The sequence below is a fragment of the Athene cunicularia genome, assembly GCF_003259725.1.
Source record: "Athene cunicularia isolate RWA chromosome 11 unlocalized genomic scaffold, athCun1 chr11_part1, whole genome shotgun sequence".
Taxonomy (NCBI): domain Eukaryota; kingdom Metazoa; phylum Chordata; class Aves; order Strigiformes; family Strigidae; genus Athene; species Athene cunicularia.
The window spans coordinates 19,476,212-19,497,053 of NW_020799113.1; the positions used below are offsets into that span (position 1 = coordinate 19,476,212).

A 20,842-nucleotide genomic window follows, 5' to 3' on the forward strand; every position below is an offset into this window, starting at 1 on the left:
AGAAAAGTCTTGTGGACCCCCGAGCACGCAAGGCCCAGGGGGGAGGAGGAGGAGGAGGCGGAAGAGGAGTAGGCGGCGTTTTTGATGTGAAAAGGGGAATTAGTGTCTCCGCCCTGCAGCGGTCCCAAGCTCCCGCGCTCCAGCCTGGAGCTCGCCACTCCAAGACATTCCCCACGAGTGTAAAGGCCACACAACCTTCCACCCACAGCACCACAGGCACAGATCACCACTTGTTTTTCTCAAAAAGTTGTTTATTGAATTGTTCTTAATGTTATTTCAAAAAAAAAAACCAACAAACCAACCCTTTAAAATTTAGATAAAAAGAAAAACCCTGGTGTAAAATCGAAACTAACGTCTGAACCATGGACATGCTCCAACACACAACAGAACCAATGGCCCCAGGGGCTGGCGCAGCTCGCTGCTGCCTGAGCATCTGACCCAGAGCTCCTCCTGGGGTCCCCCAGCTGCCTGCAGGCACAGCCCCCCCGCCCAAACCTGCCAGCACCGCCCGGGAGGGGCTGGGCACCCCACAGTGGGGGCAGGGCAGAGCTGGAGATAAATGAACCCCCCTTGCTGCTTGGCTGACATCCTCCCTGCTACACCCCACCAGGGAGGAGGAGTTTGAGTCCTCGACTAAGACACGGGTACTAGTTTCTGGTCAAGGAGGAGCAGGTGGCCCCGGCAGCCCCCTTATTCGGGGCTCAGCGTGCACCTCCCTTCTCTGCTCACAGCAGCAGCCTCTAAACTAAAAGGGTAAGAAATCCACCAGCTTCTGGTGAATGTGACTTGGACTGCCAGCCAGGCCTCAGGGACGGATGGGCAGGTGAAAAAGAGACTTAACTCTCAGAAAGAGGCTATTTAGGAAAAATAAGCCAAGTGAGCGTTCAGTGACTATTTGGAACTATACACAGATGGCGTTTGCCTTAGAGACAAGACACACATGTCAATAGATTTCCTGGCAAGAGCTCTTAACACAAGCCTACTACTGGATCTTCTGGGTGGGCTTCCACAGAGCAGCCCACAAGGTAGCCAGGTCCTCCTAGGTCATGCCAGGGGTGACCAGGCCCTGGAGCATGATCATGAGGCGACGGGCAGGCTTGCTCAGTGTGTTGTGGGGTTCCACCTGGAGGAACTGGAAGAGCTTCTGCCGCACCTGGTTCATGACTGACCCCATGTGGTCGCGGGTGATGGGGTCACTGTGGTCCAGGTGCATCACTGCTTCCTCCAGGTAACTGAAGGAGAGACACCAGGGTTAGAACTGAACCCAGTATGTGATCCCAGTTCGAATCAGTTCATTTTAGCACTGAAGAGATGCACAATTCTGCTCACCCACCCACCCAAACCCAGTGCAGGATGTTCAACCATCAGAAAAGAAATGTCTGACTCACAGCAGAGGCCACCTATCCCTTCTTCAACATGTAAGGGCAGCCTATAGCCTCCAGCCTGCAGTTCGTGCAACACAATCTGGCTGCCTGAACCAAGCAGGCACAAGAGCAAGCCAGAACTCCCTAGAGCTGGAGGTGGCACTTGGCCACAGGCCATGCCTGGTCACAGCTCTGTAGATACTTTCTTTGGTGCTTTTTTAGCATAAGCAGAATTAGTCACTTAGACAGTAAAAATCCTCATCAGTGAGGCTAATTTCGTGGAGGGATAGATTTAAGGTGTTCCAATATGTCCATCCAGGAAACGGGGAAGAGCAAGAGTTCTATCAACATGCCTTCTGAAGTTCAGACAAACCATAAAGGTTCAACCCACAGCCTCAGAGTAAGGCAACATGGTCCCTGCAAACAGTTTTCACTAGCAGACCAGCCTGAACTTAACTTTAGCAGCAACTTTAACTTTACCAGCTCATCTGTAACTTAGAGCTCTTCAGTTTTTCTAGCTTGTTTTACCTCTATTGTTGAGTTAAAAACTTGATTTAAGTCATTTTCCATACAAGACACAGTTAAAACCTGCAGATACCTTAAGTTAATTTTTTAGAGCAGATAACAGGGTTTTGACTCACTCACTAAAAATGTTCATTGCAAGTATCAGCATAGTCACTATCTTGTCACACGAGCTTTGCTTAGAACATCTAACAGACATTAACTCCAGTAGCTCCTGCTGCTACCTCCCACTGAACCTGTCTGGCAGTCACGACAAGAAACTGCCAACACAAAGTCCAGCGATGGGTTAAGAACTGAGGACAGAGCGAAGTTTCTCAGGACATTAAGCTCTTTAGGAAATATGGCACTATCCCTCCTTTTACCTCCACAGAGGAGTTGTTCCTTGGCTAGGAGATGGCTGTACAGACCACGTGTAATGTTTACAGACTACAATCCAAGAGGTAACAGCACCTACAGATGGATGCCCCTTCTCCTACTACCTCTGGACAGAAAAGCTTTCCACAGCAATGCCTACAGCTTTTTCCAAGTCATTACTGGTTGTTCACATGCCAGTAACAGGCTACACAAGCTCTGACCTTGCTCGAAGCACCACCTTCCACTTCCAGGCAGTGAATTTAAAAGTCAGAGCCAGGAAGAGGCCTGCATAGGTTCAGACTCGGTGTTCTGATCATACTCACTTCAACTTCAGTTCTGTACGAGTACCCAAATCTGAGGAGAGCTGCTGAATGAGAGAGAGCAGCACGGGCTGGGACAGCGGGCACGGATGCTGCCCAAATACTTGCTGAGTATCCACAGTCTCACAGACATACAGAACCAGGTTGAGATCAGCTGCTGTCAGAGCCTGAAAGAAAGATAGAGCTAGAAATGCAGAGGAAATGACAGGCAGGTGAGGGGGACAGGACAGAGTGGCAACAGCCCTCTTCCTTGGGGCAGCTCAATGGTTCGACAGCCTCCTCTGGGAGCAGAATTCTCTGCAAACCCTGCTGTACACACAAACAGGGCCATGTTTAAGCTCTCAGTCTACATGCTCAGATGACACCTCCGTGTTCAAAGCAGAACAGATCACAACCAGACAGAGGGGGGACCAGGTTAGAGCCAGCAGCATGGAGCAGGGCCATAATTGCATCCCCTGCTAACCCACTGGCATGACATTGCTATTTTTCTCAGAGGAGTTTGTCTACAGTGGCTCAAACAGATCTGCCTACATATCCAAAGGCAAAGGCAAGGTCAGGCCCCAGCTGGTAGATCTGTCTGGAAAGGCTTATGAAGCTGTTGCTCTTTGGGGGTACACCATGTGCCACCACCGAGGACAAAACACTCTGGTTTATGGGAGCGCTGATGCTGTCCTGGCAGGGCATGGACAGGGAAGAAGGAACTTAACTACCATCTTATCATGGAATTTGCACAGCTCTGGTTTGATCTGCACGAGAGTGTCACTGCAGCCCTCAAGCAGTTTGCTACCTCAGGTCTTTTCAGTCAACTCCTGTAGAAGTTGTTGTGGGATTATGTCCCCACCTCAAGAAGCCCTTTCGTCCCACTCCATCCCCCAACAAGCAGCCATGCCCACTGCCAGGAAACCCAGGTACCTGCTGGAAAGCTTGGTTGAGGTGTCCCTGCTGCAGCAGCTGAAGGATGTGAGTTTGCTGGGACTGGAAATCCAAGTGAGCAGAGGGGATTGGAGTCCCGGCCGCCGAGCGCATTGCCTGGACAATGCTTGAGGTGACAGCTGCTTGCTGCTCCTTCATAGCCAGGCTCACTTCACCTTTAATGACTCTCTGCACCTGGGCCAAAATAGACTCCTGCATGCTACAAAACAAAACCCAAAGGCATCTCTGAAAATGGGGACAACATTGCACAAAGCCTGTACCAGCAAGAAAGCACAGGCTTGTTTGCTTATTGTTGTGTGGCTCCCAAAGGGTTAACACAAACGGCTCTGAGGCACTGGCAACTCACTGAGCAAGGCAGCTCTGTGGCCAACACCACAAAGTCCCAGGGCATGTGTAGAAGATGCTGAGATTCTGTGCAGGAAGTGGTGTTTCAGGGAACTAAGTCTCTCATCATACAGTGTTTTAAATCTTTAATGTCTCTGGCTTACAAGCAAGGCTACCGAGCTCTGCTCTAAGCTCATCTCCAAACCGGCCCAGCTTTCCGCATCAGATCCATCTGATGCAGTTTCCCAGGTGCCAAGGACACCTTTAGAATGAGAACACCCTTTCACTGAGCCTCCTGACTTCTCCAGAGCAGACCAGTTCACAGTGCAGGCTCCACAGCTGTGTGTTACACTCTTCCCCCCCAGGGGCTCAATCCTCCCCCCTCATACCAAGAGTGCAAAGGCATCAAACCTGCTCTACCACAGACACAACAGCAGGATTGCTCTGGGAGCAAGCACAACTCATGCAACAAGACCAAAATCTAGTCTGGCAGCCTTCCTGGGAAGTCTGGTCTGCATCAAAGCCCCCAATGTGCTCTGACATATGTTCTAGTGGCTTAAAAAAAAAAAAAAATACAGGGGTGTTCTGCCTCACAGGTGACCACCGGTTGTAACACCTGGCAACCCACCACCAGCTTTAGGCATGAATATGCTGAAGGCACTGCTGGGATCACCTCTTGAAACCAGGGTGGCCAAGAACAAATTGCTGCAGAGCAGCTGGGAGGACAGAACAGCCTCCAGAAACTGTTGATATGCCTGAGGACACAGAGATAGGAAGAAAAGCCTTCAAGAGACCACAAGAACATTTCAGGATGGGAACACTTGTCAGAATTGAGTGTATTTTTGGGCTGCCTTAGGTCCTTCTGTCCTCCAACATGCCCTGTGAAAAGCAGGCCCTGAGCTCCCAGATGCACCAATGATACACTTCATTGTTAGAAACCTTCTACGGTCTTTGTTTTGTGTCCTACAGGGCAGCAGTTACACCAGCCCACATGCTTTGTCACACTGCACAGAGTCAACAAGCAGCCCTGCAGTGGCAAACAGCTTGTTCCACACCTAGCAGGGAGAGGTTTTTGTTACACACATGTACACCTCTTGCTGACACCTCTTCTCCAGCTGCCAACTTACTTGCCCACGATAATGTGCAGCTGATGCTGGACCTCAGCATGGACACTGGCTGTGACAGTGGACGCCAGCTGCTCGGTGGTGCTCTGGAAGGTGCTGATGAGCTGTCGAAGCTGATTCAGCAGTGGGTCCCGGGCCTCCTGTTCTCGTACTTTCTTGTTTTTCAAGTGAGTTTCAAGCTGTTGGATATCTGCAACAACCAGAGAGGAAGATGTTTGTGCCATCAGTACATGAGGAGATGGTCAGGGCAGAAATCCAGCTGCCAGGTTCTACACGTTCTCCAGCAGAAACAATTACTGAGCCAGTGTACAATCGTGGGAGAGGGGGGAGAATGCACAAGCCTTGTTCTGGGCTGCATTACACTAACCTAGAAACCCTGCTTCCAGCCTTCCCATCATGCAGGATTACATGATAAAGCAACAAAGCTGTGAGTTATCTTGTGACAGACCTTTACAGGCACTGTTTGTCAAGGGCAAGATAAAGATGGGAGTAAGGGTATTTTATTTCATACACAGCATGAGCTGTGATCTGCGTTAGTGATGGAGTTTAATGCCAGTGAAGAAAGAGGAGGAGCATTTTTGACAAAAAAAAAAAAAAAAAAAGAAAAAAAAAAAAGAAAATCATGTCTGCAGAGATCAAAAAGCTGTATTTTAAAATATTTTATGGACTGGTCTGATCAAAAGGGAGAAAGAAGAATGTATCAAAAGGGAAAGAGTATAAGCTCTATCTACTTGCAGGAGACTTGTGATGAAGAGAAAGGGTGCAAAATAAACAGCAGATCTATGGACAACACAAGTCGCTGTGCTAGCAGTAGTCAACTTCAGGGCCCCTCAGAAACCAATTCTGTGGAGTAAAACCTACCTGGCCTCCCAGGTGGCCAGGAAACTGGATCCCAAGGCCAAGAACAGTAAAGACTTCCTCCAGTGCATCAGTGTACAGTTTTCCTTACTAAGGATATACTTTTCTTTTTTTCAGCCTGACCATGCCCACATTGTTCAGCCACTATTTAACCTCTGATCACCCCCATATCCTTCTCTAAACCTTCCCCAGTCCATTACCCCTCTGAGATGAGGGCCTAGCTGCAGGACTGTTACCCTCTCCATCCATGACCTTCCTGATGTCAGGATGGGGTGATCATACAGCTGGGCTTTACTACTCAATAAATGAAGACTGATTCACAGAATGAGGCCAAATGTTTTGCTGCATTGGCTACAAAGACCAGAGGTGAATCTCTGTTCTTATAGCACCACCCACAGAAATTTTCTCACTAATGCTTCTGTTTCCCAAGTGTGAAATGGAGCACACAGGTGGGCTAAGAGGTTAAACAGTTACTAGTGAAACTCTGAAAGGCAAAGACATAAGGCCAACCTGTTGTCAGCCACTAACACAAATACGCTGTGCAGAGAAAACTCCGAGAAGAAAACCTACTCACATTCTTGTGTGCCCTGCTTGAAGGTGTCATTGATTTGCTGGAACATGGACTGGCAGCTCTTCTCAAAGGCTGGCAACACGATGCTCTGAAATGCTTCCCTGTAAGCTGACTGGATCGGCCCCTGCAGGATATCAGCCGTTGCCCTCACAATACTATCTGTAAGATTCTTACAAAAACATACAGAAGAGATTCCAGAAAATTAACAACAGTCTGCTGCAGACTAAAGATGTGAACAAACAGTGTAGGTCCCTGCAACACACCCACACCAGGAAAGGACAACCCAGTGTCAGAAGCATGTACTCCCTCAGCTTCTTCCACTGACCAGGCTGCACCGTGACTACAGCAGGCAGAGCATCTGCTTGCTGAGGGGCTGGCCAAGAACATCACGATTTCCCTGTAGCTGAGCTGCAGAGCAAGGGAAGGTGGCACAGTCAGACATGGCTCCTTTCCCCTTCTCTTTCTTCCCTCCCACAATCCACCACTCCTTGCCAAGGTAAGTAACAAGCTTCTGCTCCCTAAATGACGTACAAATGAAGAGCAGAGTGGAAAGCAGAAGAGCAGTCAAACCTTCACCACTTGGCTGACTGAGTTGGCCCTAAAAACCACTGCTGTAGTGAGAATCTCTAGTAAAAAATTAAGGACTTATTAAATGAAAGAAAAGCAAAAATGAGGCAAGGCAGGCAGGGGAGCATACAATGAACTTGCTCTCCTGGTAAGACCATGAAAGAGCTTTAACCACTGGCAGCTAAACTGACCTTACCTGGAGATACAGGTGAGGGGAAGAGGTATGAGGAGTCACTACCCAGGCAGGTGACAACTCAGTATCCCCAGGAAAAGCTACAGTCTGGTTCTTCTTACCTTTGATTTCACTAGCTTGGTGATACTCTCTTTCAGTGTCCCCTCAACAGCAGTGAGCTTGGCAGCAATAGTGTTACTTAGCTGGCCAGTGATAGGGTCCATGCTCTTGGAAATGCCTAGGCACAACACAAACATCTCACAGTTGCAGGTTTAAGCTTGAGTCACATGAAAAAGAGAGTAGTCAAACTCTTCCTGGATATGACACAGCAAGGGGCAATGGGACAAGTTCTACCTTGGGAAACTAAGGTTGGACATTAGGAGAAACTTTTTGCTAGGAAGGTGGTACAGCTCTGGAATTCACCAGAGAGGCTGTTGAATCTCCAGTCTTGAAGGTTTTCAAGACTTGCCTTGACAAAGTCACAGCTGATCTTATGCAGAATAGTGGGCAGCCCTGCTTCAAGCAGGATGGTGGACACTAATGGCTGCAGACAGCTTTCCCACAAGCATTTCTTTGAACATTTCCTTACATGGATGGTGCCAGAGCATCAAGGAAGGACAAAGACAAGTTTAAGTTCGCTTCTGTCAAGTCTCAACATTTCCATACTCATTAGCCTCTTTTGCCTTCCTCCACCAAACAGACTCCAGAAGCTTTATGGATTATAACGGAAGGTCAGACCACATTCTCTGGAAAGGCATCCCCTCTGGGAGCCTCACACTCCTTCCAAACCACAACTCCTCTTCTCAGATTACACTGGGGCCTGCAACAGTTTAAAGTTCAATGACTAGTCTTCATGTAACCTAATTCCTACTTCACACAGTGCCAACACTTTTACACAGCATGTTTTCAGTCCCGCCGGGGCTATAGGGATCCACCTTCCAAACCCAGGCTCAGCACTCACACTGGGGTACAGTCTTCTTCATCTCCTCCCGAATGGTCCTCTCCAGACGGTTACACACAGCAGTGGACAGGGTCTGAGAGAGCTGCTGAGACAAATGCTCCTGGAGCTGCCCATTGCGCTGCTGTCCTTCCGTCAGGGCTCGGTCTAGCCTTCTCTCTAATGAGAATGCATGTTAAGGAATACAAACAACAGATTTCCTTTTCCTCTCCACCCTCAACACTCTGGTTTACAAAGATGGACACTAGCCTCACCTCCAGAAGCTCAGTGAGAGCAAATTTACAGCTCTGGTGAAAGAGGGATTTAATAACACTGCTGATGTGTTCCTGTAACAACAGGGTGCTCGTAAGCAAACGATCAGGGTGAGAGAAGAGCTCTGGAAGGTGTGATGGAAAAGCCAAAGAGCTAGAAGAAGCTCAAGAGAGCTGTTCCCTGTGTACTGTGGGTTAACTTCGTTGTTCTCATAGGCAGCTCAGCACCACACAGCTGCTTACTCAGTCCTCTGCAGCAGGATGAGGGAGAGAACAGGGAGGGCAAAAGTGAGAAAGCTCGCAAGTTGAGATAAAGACAGTTTAATAAGCAAAGCAAAAGCTGCACATGCAAGCCAAGCAAAATAAGGAATTCATTTACTACTTCCCATCGGCGGGCAGGTGTTCAACCATCCCCAGGACAGTCGGGTTCCATCACAGGTAACAGTGACTTGGGAAGGCAAACATCATCGCTCTGAATGTCCCCTCTTCCTCCTCCTTTATCCCAGCTTTTACTGCCAAGCACATCATACAGTATAGGACATCCCTTTGGTCAGTTGGGGTCACCTGGCCCAGCTATGTCCTCTCCCTACTGCTTGCCCACCCTCAGGCTGCTCACTGGTGGAGTAGTGTGAGAAACAGAGAAGGCCTTGACAAGGTTTAGCAATAGCAAAAATATTAGTGCATTATCAACTTGTTTTGGTCACAAATCCAAAACCACCACACCAGCTGCCATCAAAAAAATTAACTCAATCTCAGCCAAAACCACTACAGAAACAAAGTAGCCCAATATCCTTAAAAAGCAAATTGGTAAATAGTTTCCACAGGATGGAATTGGTGGACATAAGCAATATAGTGTACAAAAGCAACCTCAGGCTTAAATAAAACTGGTCATACCTCATGAAGCAACCAAGCTCTCTGAAGGAGCCAACACACAAACTCTGAGATGCATGTGCATCTTAAAAAAAAAACAACAACAAAACAAAAACCCAGCTAACCCCACAAAAAGTGAAAAGACAATTCAGTTACTGACAAAATTCAGTGCAGATAGGAAAAAACTACTCTAATACTACAATATAGCTCTAGACTCCAAACTTCAGTAGAAAGCTATCTGAATTATCTATGAAAACATCAGCCTGATGATCAAAAAGGAGAAATCCAAGAGTAATTAATAAACAGAAATCACTGTCATGTCGTAGAAGTTAAGAGTGGTTTCAAACATGAAACAGGCTAGAGCTGCTCAGTTTAGCGAACATGACCAAATTCAGTGCAGCAAAAGATGTACAGGAACTAACTACTGACAATACAATAAAAATAATTGGGTACCAGGTTTGAAAACACCAAAAGAAAGTACTTTTCAGAAAACATGTAAGGGACCTGTGCACCACCAGAAGTATATATGGGTATAGACAAGATAGTTCTATATTCAGCTATGCAGTACGGCAGTCAGATACTATTTCTGGTGCAAGTACTGACTTGCCTTTAGGAAGAAAGGAAGGAATGGAGCAACCCATAATTACTTTTGTGCAGCTAGCCACTGCCTGCTGCAGTGTTGCAGCACTTACTGTCTTAACGGGTAACTAGAATATTTAGTGGCATGGAGAAAGTATGAGTTTTCCTCCACCCTACTTTTGAGCATTTTGCCCTTATACAGGGACTGAGAAGAACTGAAGTAGTTATATTGCAGCCAGCAACTTTACTGCACCTATGGCCCAAGCTACCAAGATCCTTGAACTTTCTTAGCCTTCCTCAGGTCTTTAGTCTGCTTTGCATCCTTCCACTCCTTAAGTGCCATGCCACACTTGCAAAAGATACGCTCCTGCTCCTGCTGGGAGTCAATCACCCTCTCCATATGGCCCATAAGGGAGCTCTGAACGGCATCAAGGTGATCCGTGAGCCTCTGCAGCAGCTCCATCTGGTTCTGACGCAGCTCCGAGAGCTCCCGCTGTTGGCTCCTCAACATGCACATCAGCTCATCCTGGAACTCCGGTGTCACCTATGCATGGAGAGCACAAGCAGTCATTTTCAGCAGGACTGGAGGTCAGTGCCTATCAGAAAGCTTGACTAAGTCAACTGAAGTGTAACACACAACACAGAAAAACAGGGCCAGTTTAAGACTTTAGTCCCAAGAAATAAACTGATAAAGGTACATAAAGTTCCTATATGGAATTCATAAATGGTTGCTTAGAATACCTCAACTGCTTACATTCAAGACTCTCTTCAAATCTAAAAAACCAGAAGAAAACACTTTTGGCCAGGTACTGAGAGAGCATTTAGGCCTCTAAATGTAAATAATGACCTCAAACACTTATGAAAAGAGCCGTGTGATCACTAGATGAAGAAGGAGGTTTCCTAGAGCACTTTTTCAGCACTTATTTATGAATAACCAAACAACTGGAGAAGTATACATCTATTGTCTTTTCACCTGCTCAAAATATCTAAAGGCGCCACACACATCAAGGGCAGTTTAAGAAGCGTACACAACTCAGCTGAGGGCACTTTCTGCTAGATATGAAGGCACTATCACCAGGGATAGGAAATTATAATAGGCCAGTCCCACTGTGACTCTTACTTTGCTGGGAACAGCTTATCCTGCTGCCAACACATCCGAGTCATCTCAGCGGGGAAGAGGAAATGAGTGGTAGTGTCTTGGATGATACAGGACTCGTGAGAACAGAAACGGACATCAATATGTAAAGGTGGGAAGGAAACCATCAGTCTGGATAACACTGAGCAGCTCCCTCTCTGCTTCACAGTCAGAGAAGAGAGCAATGCCAAGCTCAAGCGCAGCCCCATCGCAGCCTGCTTGGGTACAGAGTGGCCCACTGCACTTCAAGGAACTGGGATGAACTTTCTCTCAGGTCTTTAGTGAGACAGTAAATAGAGCTGAAGCATCATGCCCTTGGGATGGACTGCAGAGCAGCTCTGACTCACCTGGTTGTTAGATGATCTTGGCGACTGGTTCACATCCCTGGAAATAAAAATGTAGTAATCCAATTATGTCAATTAACTACTCTTACTATCCAAGTCTTCTGCCAAAACAGATCACACATTTCACAGTTGCTTTAGATTTTACACTCCATCTCATACTTCCGTTTTGCCTAGTGGAACATGAAGAGTGAGAGGAAGGCGATGAAATCACAGTCCTTCCAGCACTATGACTCCACCGTTTGCACTATCCACAGGCCCTGAAGTTCCTTACAGACTGGTCCTTTCACAGGGAGGAGATTTGAACCAAGTCTTAACAAGGACTGTTATAAAGAACAATGCACACTCATTTTTCAGTTTTGTCTAAATTCAAAGCCAAGGAAGGCTTTGCCAAACAGCTTTTGAAGGCCTCCTGATATTTTACAAAGAAAACCCAATTTTTAAAATATAAAATTAATGAGCTTCAAATCATCTGGAATGTTTCCAGCTCTCAAGGTGAAGAAACCAGCAATGCCCTCCAGCATATATAGCAGAATAAAGAAAAACACTGAACTGAGCCACTAATATTGCATGACTCCCTCCAAGTCACAAATCTATGAATATTCAAACCCTACAAAAAGGAAAGTAAACATTTGTTGTTCCCAGACAGCATCCGTTCAGCAACTTTAAAAGGACAGAGGCAGGAAAAATGAAAGGCATTTCTGAGGCTAAGGGCTTCAGTGTCATAGTACAGGATGACAGCCAGAAGCTTAATGCCATAGCCCATCTTTGTTGTAATCTGCACAGCCAGAGATCCAAACCACAGAGCTATGGGAACACAGAAGAGAAGAGCGCCCTGTGCAGAAGCTGTGCTGCTCTCCTCACATTAATGCAGACAGGTTGGTCTAATTTCCCATGGGCAGATCATTATAGCCAGCAACTTCCACTCACAAGACATTCATATGGGCACATTCAGAAACACACAAAAGCATCAAGCAGGTAACAAATGATAGATATTGTTGAACAAGGGCACTGTGCCAGCGCTCAGAAGCCAACCAGAAATGGAGGCCACGTTAAGCTACACTCACAGTGTCTCAGTTCCAATGAAGCCTTTACTAAAACCAGCAAATAGATCCAGTGTGCCCCCACAACATGCAATTTACCTCCCACATATTCTTCTGAAACTCAAGCTGTATTCTGGATTTTGAGTCTCAGCTGTAAAGGTAGTGCAGAACCTATTCCCACACCCCTGTGTGGCAGTCAGTGTCTGAGTAACCAGCAACACTTTCTGTGGGGTTACTGCCAGTACAAAACAGGGTGAGGGTTGGGAGCATGTGGCTGCTGCCCCGCCTCAGACCCTAGTCTCACTGCTAATAGCACATCAGGTTGTGGTCCTGAACAGCTGCCCCACAGCCACCTGCATTCTGGCAAGCCCAGCATACCCATCATCTTTCTTGCCCTTCCGCTTCAGCTTTGGGGAAGCCCGAGGGGATGCCTTGGCTTTCCAGTCCTTCACAGGCAGCCTCTGCGTAGACGTTTTGGCACCAAATCCACCTGACGTAGAAGCCAAGCTTGCAACTTCATCATCATGGTCACTATGAGGGAACAGCAGGGGAGAGGACATCACTTGCAATACTGGAGAGTGTTAGCCTTTACCAAGGGGAAGGGATTCACACTCTGCTCTTCCTCCACACATGGCCAGAGTCATGCAGCTAAGGATGCCTGCCACCTTGAGCTTTAACACAGAGGCTTCTACAGAGCTCAGGATATGCTGCTCTGTTTTGATCCAGGTCTGCCTCAGGCTGAGCTCAAGTGCTGCACAGCAAGCCCTGAAGGGTCTCTTAGGGGATGACTGTGGTTCAGGCAGTGTGGTGGAATGACGCCTGTTCTTGCTGCACACACACAAGCACGTAACCCCCAGGATGTGATGCTGACCTAACAGGGAAACGCAAGCACAGCACATCCATGCAGCTTTGCAGACAGAAAGCACATTACAGCAAGTACTGTGGGAACAGAGCAGAGTCAGGTTGAGCCTAGGAAGTATGTGATCCTCAGGATCTTGGAGTTTTTCAGCTGCTGACCAGCCATCCAATATAGGCTCCTCGTTTCAGTCTGAATCTGGATTATAAATGAACCCTCAGCTGTCAAACCAGGTTGAGCTTGCCAGGCACACAGAACATGCCCAAAGAGCTTTAGGGTGGCTTATGAGGGAGCAAAGGGGTCAAAAGCAAGACCCTAACTCCTGAGATATCCTTGCTACCTTATCTAAGGCACTCAGTTTGGAAACTGATCCCTTAATAGGTTTTAACTGATAATTAAACCAAGCTTGGTCCATGCCCTTAGGAGCTGCAGTCAAACTTTTCCCTACAGAGAGTAAATTGGACAATGTCCAGAGGCCAACCTCATCATCAGCTGAAGTCATCAGAACATTACAGAAGCTGGACTGCATACACACATTAAGTCAAGAGACAAAGCAAAGACATTCACCCCACACATGAAGGCTTGCTGGGGACAGAAGCATGAATGCAGACTGAACTGAGTCCATGCAGGGTGAGAGAGGGGGCTGAGCACTCAGGTACCTTTGTTCTGCACTGGCATCCTGGCTGTCATGCTGCAGCAGGTGGTAGCTGTGTCGATGATAGGAAGAGCTCTTGTGCTTTTCTTCAACCTCATCCCTTGGGCTAGAGGAGGGAAGGAAAAAAAAAAAGGAAGAAAATAGCATTATGAAAGTCTCTTCCAGCTTGGATATTTGCTCACTCTACTTCTCATGAGATGCTGACAGAAAGTCTAAAACAAGCAAAACCCCACATCTATCTGCACAGATCCAGAGAGCAGCAAGCGTTGTGTAGAGGCACTAAACACTCAAAACTTCTCCAAGCATTTTTCTGGAAGCCTTAAGAAGGGAGAAGGAGCTCATCTATGCTTCAGGCACTAACCAAGAACAATCTCCCAACACACTCATGCAAGACAGGTAAGCCACTACTCAAAATGGGCAGTACTGTGTACTTCAGTGAACAGCACCACCTTGGATTTGTTTTTCCTGAAATAATACTGATGACAAGGGCAAAAGTTAGTGCTTCTCAGTTCTTTCAAGTGTCTGAGGAGCACACAGAGGGAAGTGTGCCAATCTGATGGGTTAGCTCTACTAGACAGAACAGAATTGCAAGAGCAAATCCAGTCTGAGTTTCGTAAAGGTTCTGAAAGGAAATTGGAAGTTACACGTGCTCCTAAGCCATAAACCAGGTCTCTTTGAATACAGTCCACAGAAAAAACTTGGAACAGAAATGAGCACTTGTTAATTTCATGTAGGCTGGTGGCTTGATTGAGCTGGAATGTCAAAAAACTTCACTTGTGCATCAATACAATTTATCTCAGATGCAGAGATATCTGATCTGATACTCTGATATGAGAAGTCCTGAAGAATTCAAGACAGAGTGATATACTATAAAAGTATTTTCTCAACTTCAAATTATGAGCAAAACCAAAAACACTGCATAGAGACACAGCCAGAGTGACCTCCCCAAAGCCATCAGAGCTGAGACCATTGCCTGAAGCAGTATCCTCAAGTGTGGAGGCACAAGGTGAGGCCTTTCACTTGCAGTTCTGATGGAAGGGAACAGCCCTGCATAGTTTTGAGGGACCACACTGACACTGTCAGCGTGTTACTCCTGTTGAAAAGGAATGTGTCTGCAGACTCTGATGCTGCATGCAGCCCCAGCCTAGACCGACTCTGGAGATGTCAGATGTACCTTGCTCTTCCCATCTCACTAGAAGACAGGGACACTAATTCTGTGATGAATCCTAGCACTGCTCACAGCATAACGTTTTGCTGCTAGTAAGCAGGTATATGTGATGCTGCCCCATTCTGCAAGCCTGCTCCACAGAGACACTGTCATTCACTTCCTGACTTTTGAAGCACTTTATTTATAATGCTAGCTGCACAGAGCCTATCCTAGAAAAGAGATACACCATTAACTTATAACCAAACCTGTGTACATTATGTGCTAATTGATTTCTTTCAATAAAAGTATGCATGAATGCATCACCCAGGGCAGAATTTAGCTTGTACTGATTTTATTTCCATAGTAAAAAAAAAAAATAAAAAAATTCCCATCTCAGTCTCCATTCCCAGGTGAATGTGAAGGCCAACAAAGTACACTCTTCACCTTCTTAACAGAACCTTTACGCTGCAAGGGATATTAAGAAAGCACAAATTTTTAGAGCTGGCCTAGGAAGTTCAGGACACAGTACACACAGCCCAAGCACACAGAAAGGCTGGGTCATCAGATCCTTTAAAGAAAAGAGAGATGGATAACTGATCTGGTTTAATCACAGCATAAGAGCTTTTGACTAAGCCAGCAATTTGGCAAGTGCAAAGAAATTGCCCTAAGCAATTTCTTTCTAAGTGATTACCTGTCTGCCATGCTGTTCCTGGTTTCTCTGGTTATGTCAGGAGCTGCTGGCCAAGGCTGACTCACAACACTGTCGGAAGATGCATTTTCCTGAGTTAAAGCAGTCTCTAGTAACGATGGAGCATTCAGTCTGTCCACCTCCACTGGAGGCATGTCCAAAGAGTGGTGGCTGTGCTCTGAATTGTGCCGGTTCCTTGGAGACAGCAAATGCAAGGCTGAGGCAGCAGATGCCATACTGTCTGCATGATGACTGGGCTCCAGCACCTCCGTAGGGAGCCCAGACGGAGCTGCTGCAAAGCTGCGTTGCAAGGTCTCGGAAGCAATCTCTGGGATATCTTGGGAGATGGCTGTGGAAGCAGAGGAAATGACATCTGGCGAGCGCTCGCGGGTGGGAGAAGCCTGGGGCACCACTAAGGGCTCCACCTCCTGTAGTTCCAATGCTAGAGAGGGGTTTCCTGGCGTGACCTTAATTCAAAATTAAAAAATAAAAAAATCAAACAAGACCCTTCAGGGTAATGTGGAGACACCCGAGAATCAGCTGGTACCAACCACCTCTGGAAACAGCCAGCTGTATCTTTCCCTCATGTGACCCCTGTGCTCCCACTCTGTTCAGCAGACAGAGAAGGGCCCCAAGACTCGTAATGGGCTCTCAGCTGGGCTAATAACACACTTCAGACAGTACTAGTTTGAACACACTTTTAAAAGAAAATGTAACACCAGTTCTACCTCTCTGCTCCAAGATCACTTCTATTTGAAGGGAAAAAATAGTTTTAACATTGATTATCTCTTGGACTGTAAGCTTATTTCAATTTAAGCTTTGGTCATAATCTGTTTTACATCACACCTGGAAAGAAAAATTTAGGAATAGAAAATTGTTTCAGACCTTTAACACCAGCAAGGAGGAAGAAACTTTTTCAGGTAGCACTGTCTCCTAACACAAAGGCTGACCATTTCCAGTCACTGTGATAGTGACAGCACAAGCTAGAGCTTTCTCTAGTTTTCAGAGACATGCTGTTTTACACAAGGTCAAGTTCCATTAACATGGGTAAACCTGACTGCAGATCTGTGCCAAGAGCTGTGCCTTCCCAAGGGGAGACACTGGCCCTGTTAATATCCAAATAAGTCTAATTGTTAATATCCAAATATCTAATTGTTAATATCCAAATAAGTCTAAATCTAATAAGCTTGTATAGATCCATCGAAAGAGGTCCCTTGGCCCACAGGAAGGAAGGGAGCAGCATTTGGAGTCTTACTGGAAGAGGTGCCTTTGGTGTTAGCTTGTCAGGGAGGCCTGGGATAAGAACGGAATGACTCCTAGGACTAGTCTGGAGACTGCTGCTACTGCTACTCAGCGTGAGGCTGGTGTCCAGCTGCATCTTGGGGCTCACAGTCAAGTCTTCTGATGGCCTGCAGAAAACAGATACACAACCAAATCAAGCAGGCCAACCTAATGATACAGATCTGCATGAAACACCTGAGGAGACAGGATCCACAGGTCACCAATCCAAACTTCACTCGTGTTCTCCAAGCCCTTACTCTTTCCACCACAGTCAGCCACTCCCTGTCAACAGGCAGCTGCACTAGTCTCCATACAGCCCAAGTGGAAACAAACAAAAAACCCCAACACAACAGATGGGCATCACAATCTCTTAGAATTCAAGGGGTCAATGAGAAAAGGGACTAGTTATATCTTCAGTGTACACTGTAGAGTTTAAGGAGAAACAGGACACTGTGGGATAGGTCTTTGTCCTTTTTCCAGCCCACAGAAATGAAGTTTTCGCCTCTTATGCAGCCCAACCCACCACAACACTAGTAAGATTTTCGTAACAGTCCCAATTATCTCCCTGTCCTTGGTGGCTGCAGTGTTCTCTTACCTGTAAACAACGACAGCCCTTTGGGAGAAGCATGTAAAGCAACAAAACTGAGATGCAATAAGAGAATCCCTAGGAGGCACAAAGGAAACACTACTGTTGGCCCCTTGGATGACAATGAGCATGCTCCAAACTGCATTAGAGATGCAGTTACCCATACAGGGACATTGGGACACAGGCCAGTTTCTAACTCTAGTTACAATCTCCTCTCCTACAAGATACACTCCAGCTCTGCACCACCCTGAAGGGCCATATCAGTTCAGCTGCAGACGTATTATTTAATACATGCGCTATTTACCTGGGCATAGAGGCATCTGTGACAGAAGTGCTACTCATGGCTGTGACTGCAGTCAGGGAACTGACACTGCTGCCTGGAGATACAGCAATCTATAAGAAAATACACAGTGGTCAGGATGTGACAGAAAAGGCCAACAGCAGAGCTTAACCTGAGAATGCTGACTCCAGAAGAATTCCTAAAGAATCTTTGGTGAAGAGGAAAAAAAAAAAAAAAAAAAAAAATTGAGTTGTACTGCTAGAGTGCTCAGGTGCTAGTCGAAAGTAAACCCCAATACATCCTCATCACACGAGCCATGACTGGTTTTATTGAGCAATTACTCTCCCAAAACAAAGTGGCATTCTGCAGGGTTCTGCACCAGATCACCATTCTGCGCTTTGAGCTAAACTGCTCTTGTCAAGGTCTGCTTCCACTAGTGAGGCTGGAGTCTGTACAGGGTTTAGGGTCCTTCAATGCTGACACATGGAAATAGAATGCTCTGATGCATGGGAAGAGGTATCGCTCATCTAACTAGCTGGCTAGCAGTGGAGAACACAGTGCTGGCCCCCACTGCTGCTTCTGGCTACCAAGAAACACCTACAGAAAACACCAACATAAGCACACAAGTATTCAGCTGGGAAAGCTGGTGTGGCCAAGCTTACACTTGACAGTACTTATGGCAGAGAGCAGAGATTTAGCCAGACTCAAGACTTTCCACCCTACAATGCTCCTGGGTGCTGGTGCCAGCAGGAAGAAGCCTGTCATGAAACATGCGGCAGTGAAAAGCCAGGTTTAAACCAAAAAGGACACTGAAGAGTGAGCTGCTCTTTACAGCAAACAGTATGTAGAACCATCACCTCATCAACAACTTCTCCCTGCTCCCCTGGGACATCTTTGCATTGGGAGGCTACCCACCCGCAGGCACAAAATTAACTCCTGCATTCAGCAACTTCACCAGCGACATCAAAACCTTTAGGAGGAGTTTAAATTATTCTTTGTTCCTCAAGTTGTTGCTGGGGTGGTGCTCTCTCGTTAGTCAACTCAGCACAAACTCCATTTCTGCACATCTTTGTGTGCAGAAATCTTCATCCAGGCTCCTCCAGTTACACGTCCAAGCTGTGGTGACAACCACGTGTTCCTCCCTTGGAGGGGAAAGCCTTGCCTCAGGATTTGTACGTGGAGCCCTACTCACAAGCACTCTTCTCCTTGCCTACAAGAACTGTATCAGCATGGCAAAGAACTGCTGACAGTCTATTTCTCACAGAAAGGCAAAGAAAACAAACAGCACAGCTTCTCACCAGTGAAATCCACACCTTGTAATTAAGTTGCAGATCACTTCTCTTACAGGATGCACTTCTAAAAATACTTTTAAATTTGTGTCTACTCCCATTCTAAAAGCACATGGAGAAAACTACACAGTCAAAAATTCAGTAGAGATTCAGTACAAATTCCGTAGAGGCACAAAAGCAGGCTATAAAGCAAGAACATCTGAGTGGGTTTAAGACAAACTAACATATGACACTCACAGGCAGAGCAGCCAAGAAACAGCGAGCTCCTGCATTTCTACTTGTTGGCATAACCAAGAAGGGGCAGCAGAAACCTGTGCTGTGTTAGACACATGCACACTGGCAGTGTCAGGCAGCCTCTAGAAATGCCCAGCAGGACCCAGGGGTATGTGATACAGCACTGCTGGCCACAGACATGTAACAGAGCACTAAGAGGAATTCTATGTTTTCTGACTGCTCCATCAGAGCTGCACTGAGGAGTCAATGCATGCTTATTGCAGAGATCACCAAATCCCACAGAATGCTTCACATACTTCCTGATACCAAAAACCTTAGAACACACACAGAAGTCTTGTCTTCTGTACAAGATAAGGCCTGCTATGTTACAGTCAAAAAACCCCACTGCTATGTTACAGTCAAAAAACCCCACTGGATCATCGATTTGCAGATATTATGCAGAAGATGTTACAGGACCATCTACACACCTCATAATTTCAGACATGCCTTCCCACAGGATCCCGTAAGACATAAAGTGTAGAGATGGCATATTTTTTCCATTATAGGTATATCACAACCCCAAACAACATGTATAAATCAGAAAGAGCAGTCTCCCAGCTTAGATACAGCTATTTAGCAAACCCGTATTTCTACACAACACAGCTACATCAGCAGTTTTGCAGCTAAACACAGCACTCGCAACACAAGCTTATGCCAGCTTAGCATTTTAGATGTGCCAACATGCCTTTGCTCAGTTTGGTTACATGCACCATTTTCTGTGTGCTTTGCATTCAGTTAGCATAGCCTATCAGTTAGTACTGCCTAGAAAAAGTTCCTAAAAGTATCAAAATCCAAACACACCCCTTGTACTGACAATAACAGTGCTGCTCTCTGGTTACCTGTTGAAGAGATGTACTTGGTGTCATGAATGCATCTGGAGTCATCAGCTTAGGTTTGGCATCATTTGAGAGGGAAAGGAAGTCTGCTGGCACAGGCAGATCAGCAATACGCCGTAGGTCTGGTTGAGAGCCATGCACTGATCCTTTTTCAGATCCCAGCCCTTCTGTGCTTAGATCAGCCATGTGGTCTGGAAAGGCTTTCAAGGGAGAAAGACAAATCAGTCTAGAGGAACTATCCCCAAAAGCTAAACTTTTAATTCCACAAAGTATGGAGTTATGCCAGCCATACTGGTTTCCAAAAAGAATGAGCAAAAACCCTGCAACACCCTAATCAAAGCTTAGGGCAAGGCAAATCCTGTGTTATGCTTACTCTTTGTATACTAAACAGTGGATGTTGTGGCTTTGATAATAAAGGTCCAAGCTTCCTTTCTTCCCCACATGCAAGGCCAGTTTTAACAGCCACATCACAGAATGGTGAACGAACTGAAAGGGCACACTACACACAGCCCAGTCTCCTCTACCCCCAAAGCTCTGGTGTCACTGTAATCTCTTCTGCCTGACAAGAGACAGAAGTCTAGTTTCTGGCAGAAGTGCTAAATCACCTAGTAAGGTGAACTCAAGCATGCACAAAGCATAAGCACTCCTATCCTAACATGTCCCCA

At 46.5% G+C, this 20,842-nt stretch overlaps 1 protein-coding gene across 1 annotated transcript in view; it reads right to left on the minus strand.

Annotated features, from left to right (window-relative positions):
• Nucleotides 1-272: 272 nt before the first annotated feature.
• The window catches only part of EDC4 (enhancer of mRNA decapping 4), a 33,851-nt gene continuing 13,281 nt past the window's right edge, over nt 273-20,842 (minus strand). The window contains exons 14-29 of the mRNA XM_026856989.1: nt 20,181-20,377; nt 17,804-17,892; nt 17,509-17,526; nt 16,888-17,041; nt 15,636-16,099; nt 13,802-13,903; nt 12,665-12,817; nt 11,250-11,286; nt 10,131-10,311; nt 8,071-8,226; nt 7,232-7,347; nt 6,374-6,539; nt 4,945-5,131; nt 3,473-3,692; nt 2,564-2,727; nt 273-1,232 (exon numbers count right to left, since the gene is read on the minus strand). Of these exons, the coding sequence (XP_026712790.1) occupies nt 1,040-1,232; nt 2,564-2,727; nt 3,473-3,692; nt 4,945-5,131; nt 6,374-6,539; nt 7,232-7,347; nt 8,071-8,226; nt 10,131-10,311; nt 11,250-11,286; nt 12,665-12,817; nt 13,802-13,903; nt 15,636-16,099; nt 16,888-17,041; nt 17,509-17,526; nt 17,804-17,892; nt 20,181-20,377 (2,597 nt within the window). The 3' untranslated portion in view covers nt 273-1,039. The remainder of the gene's footprint in view (nt 1,233-2,563; nt 2,728-3,472; nt 3,693-4,944; nt 5,132-6,373; nt 6,540-7,231; nt 7,348-8,070; nt 8,227-10,130; nt 10,312-11,249; nt 11,287-12,664; nt 12,818-13,801; nt 13,904-15,635; nt 16,100-16,887; nt 17,042-17,508; nt 17,527-17,803; nt 17,893-20,180; nt 20,378-20,842) is intronic.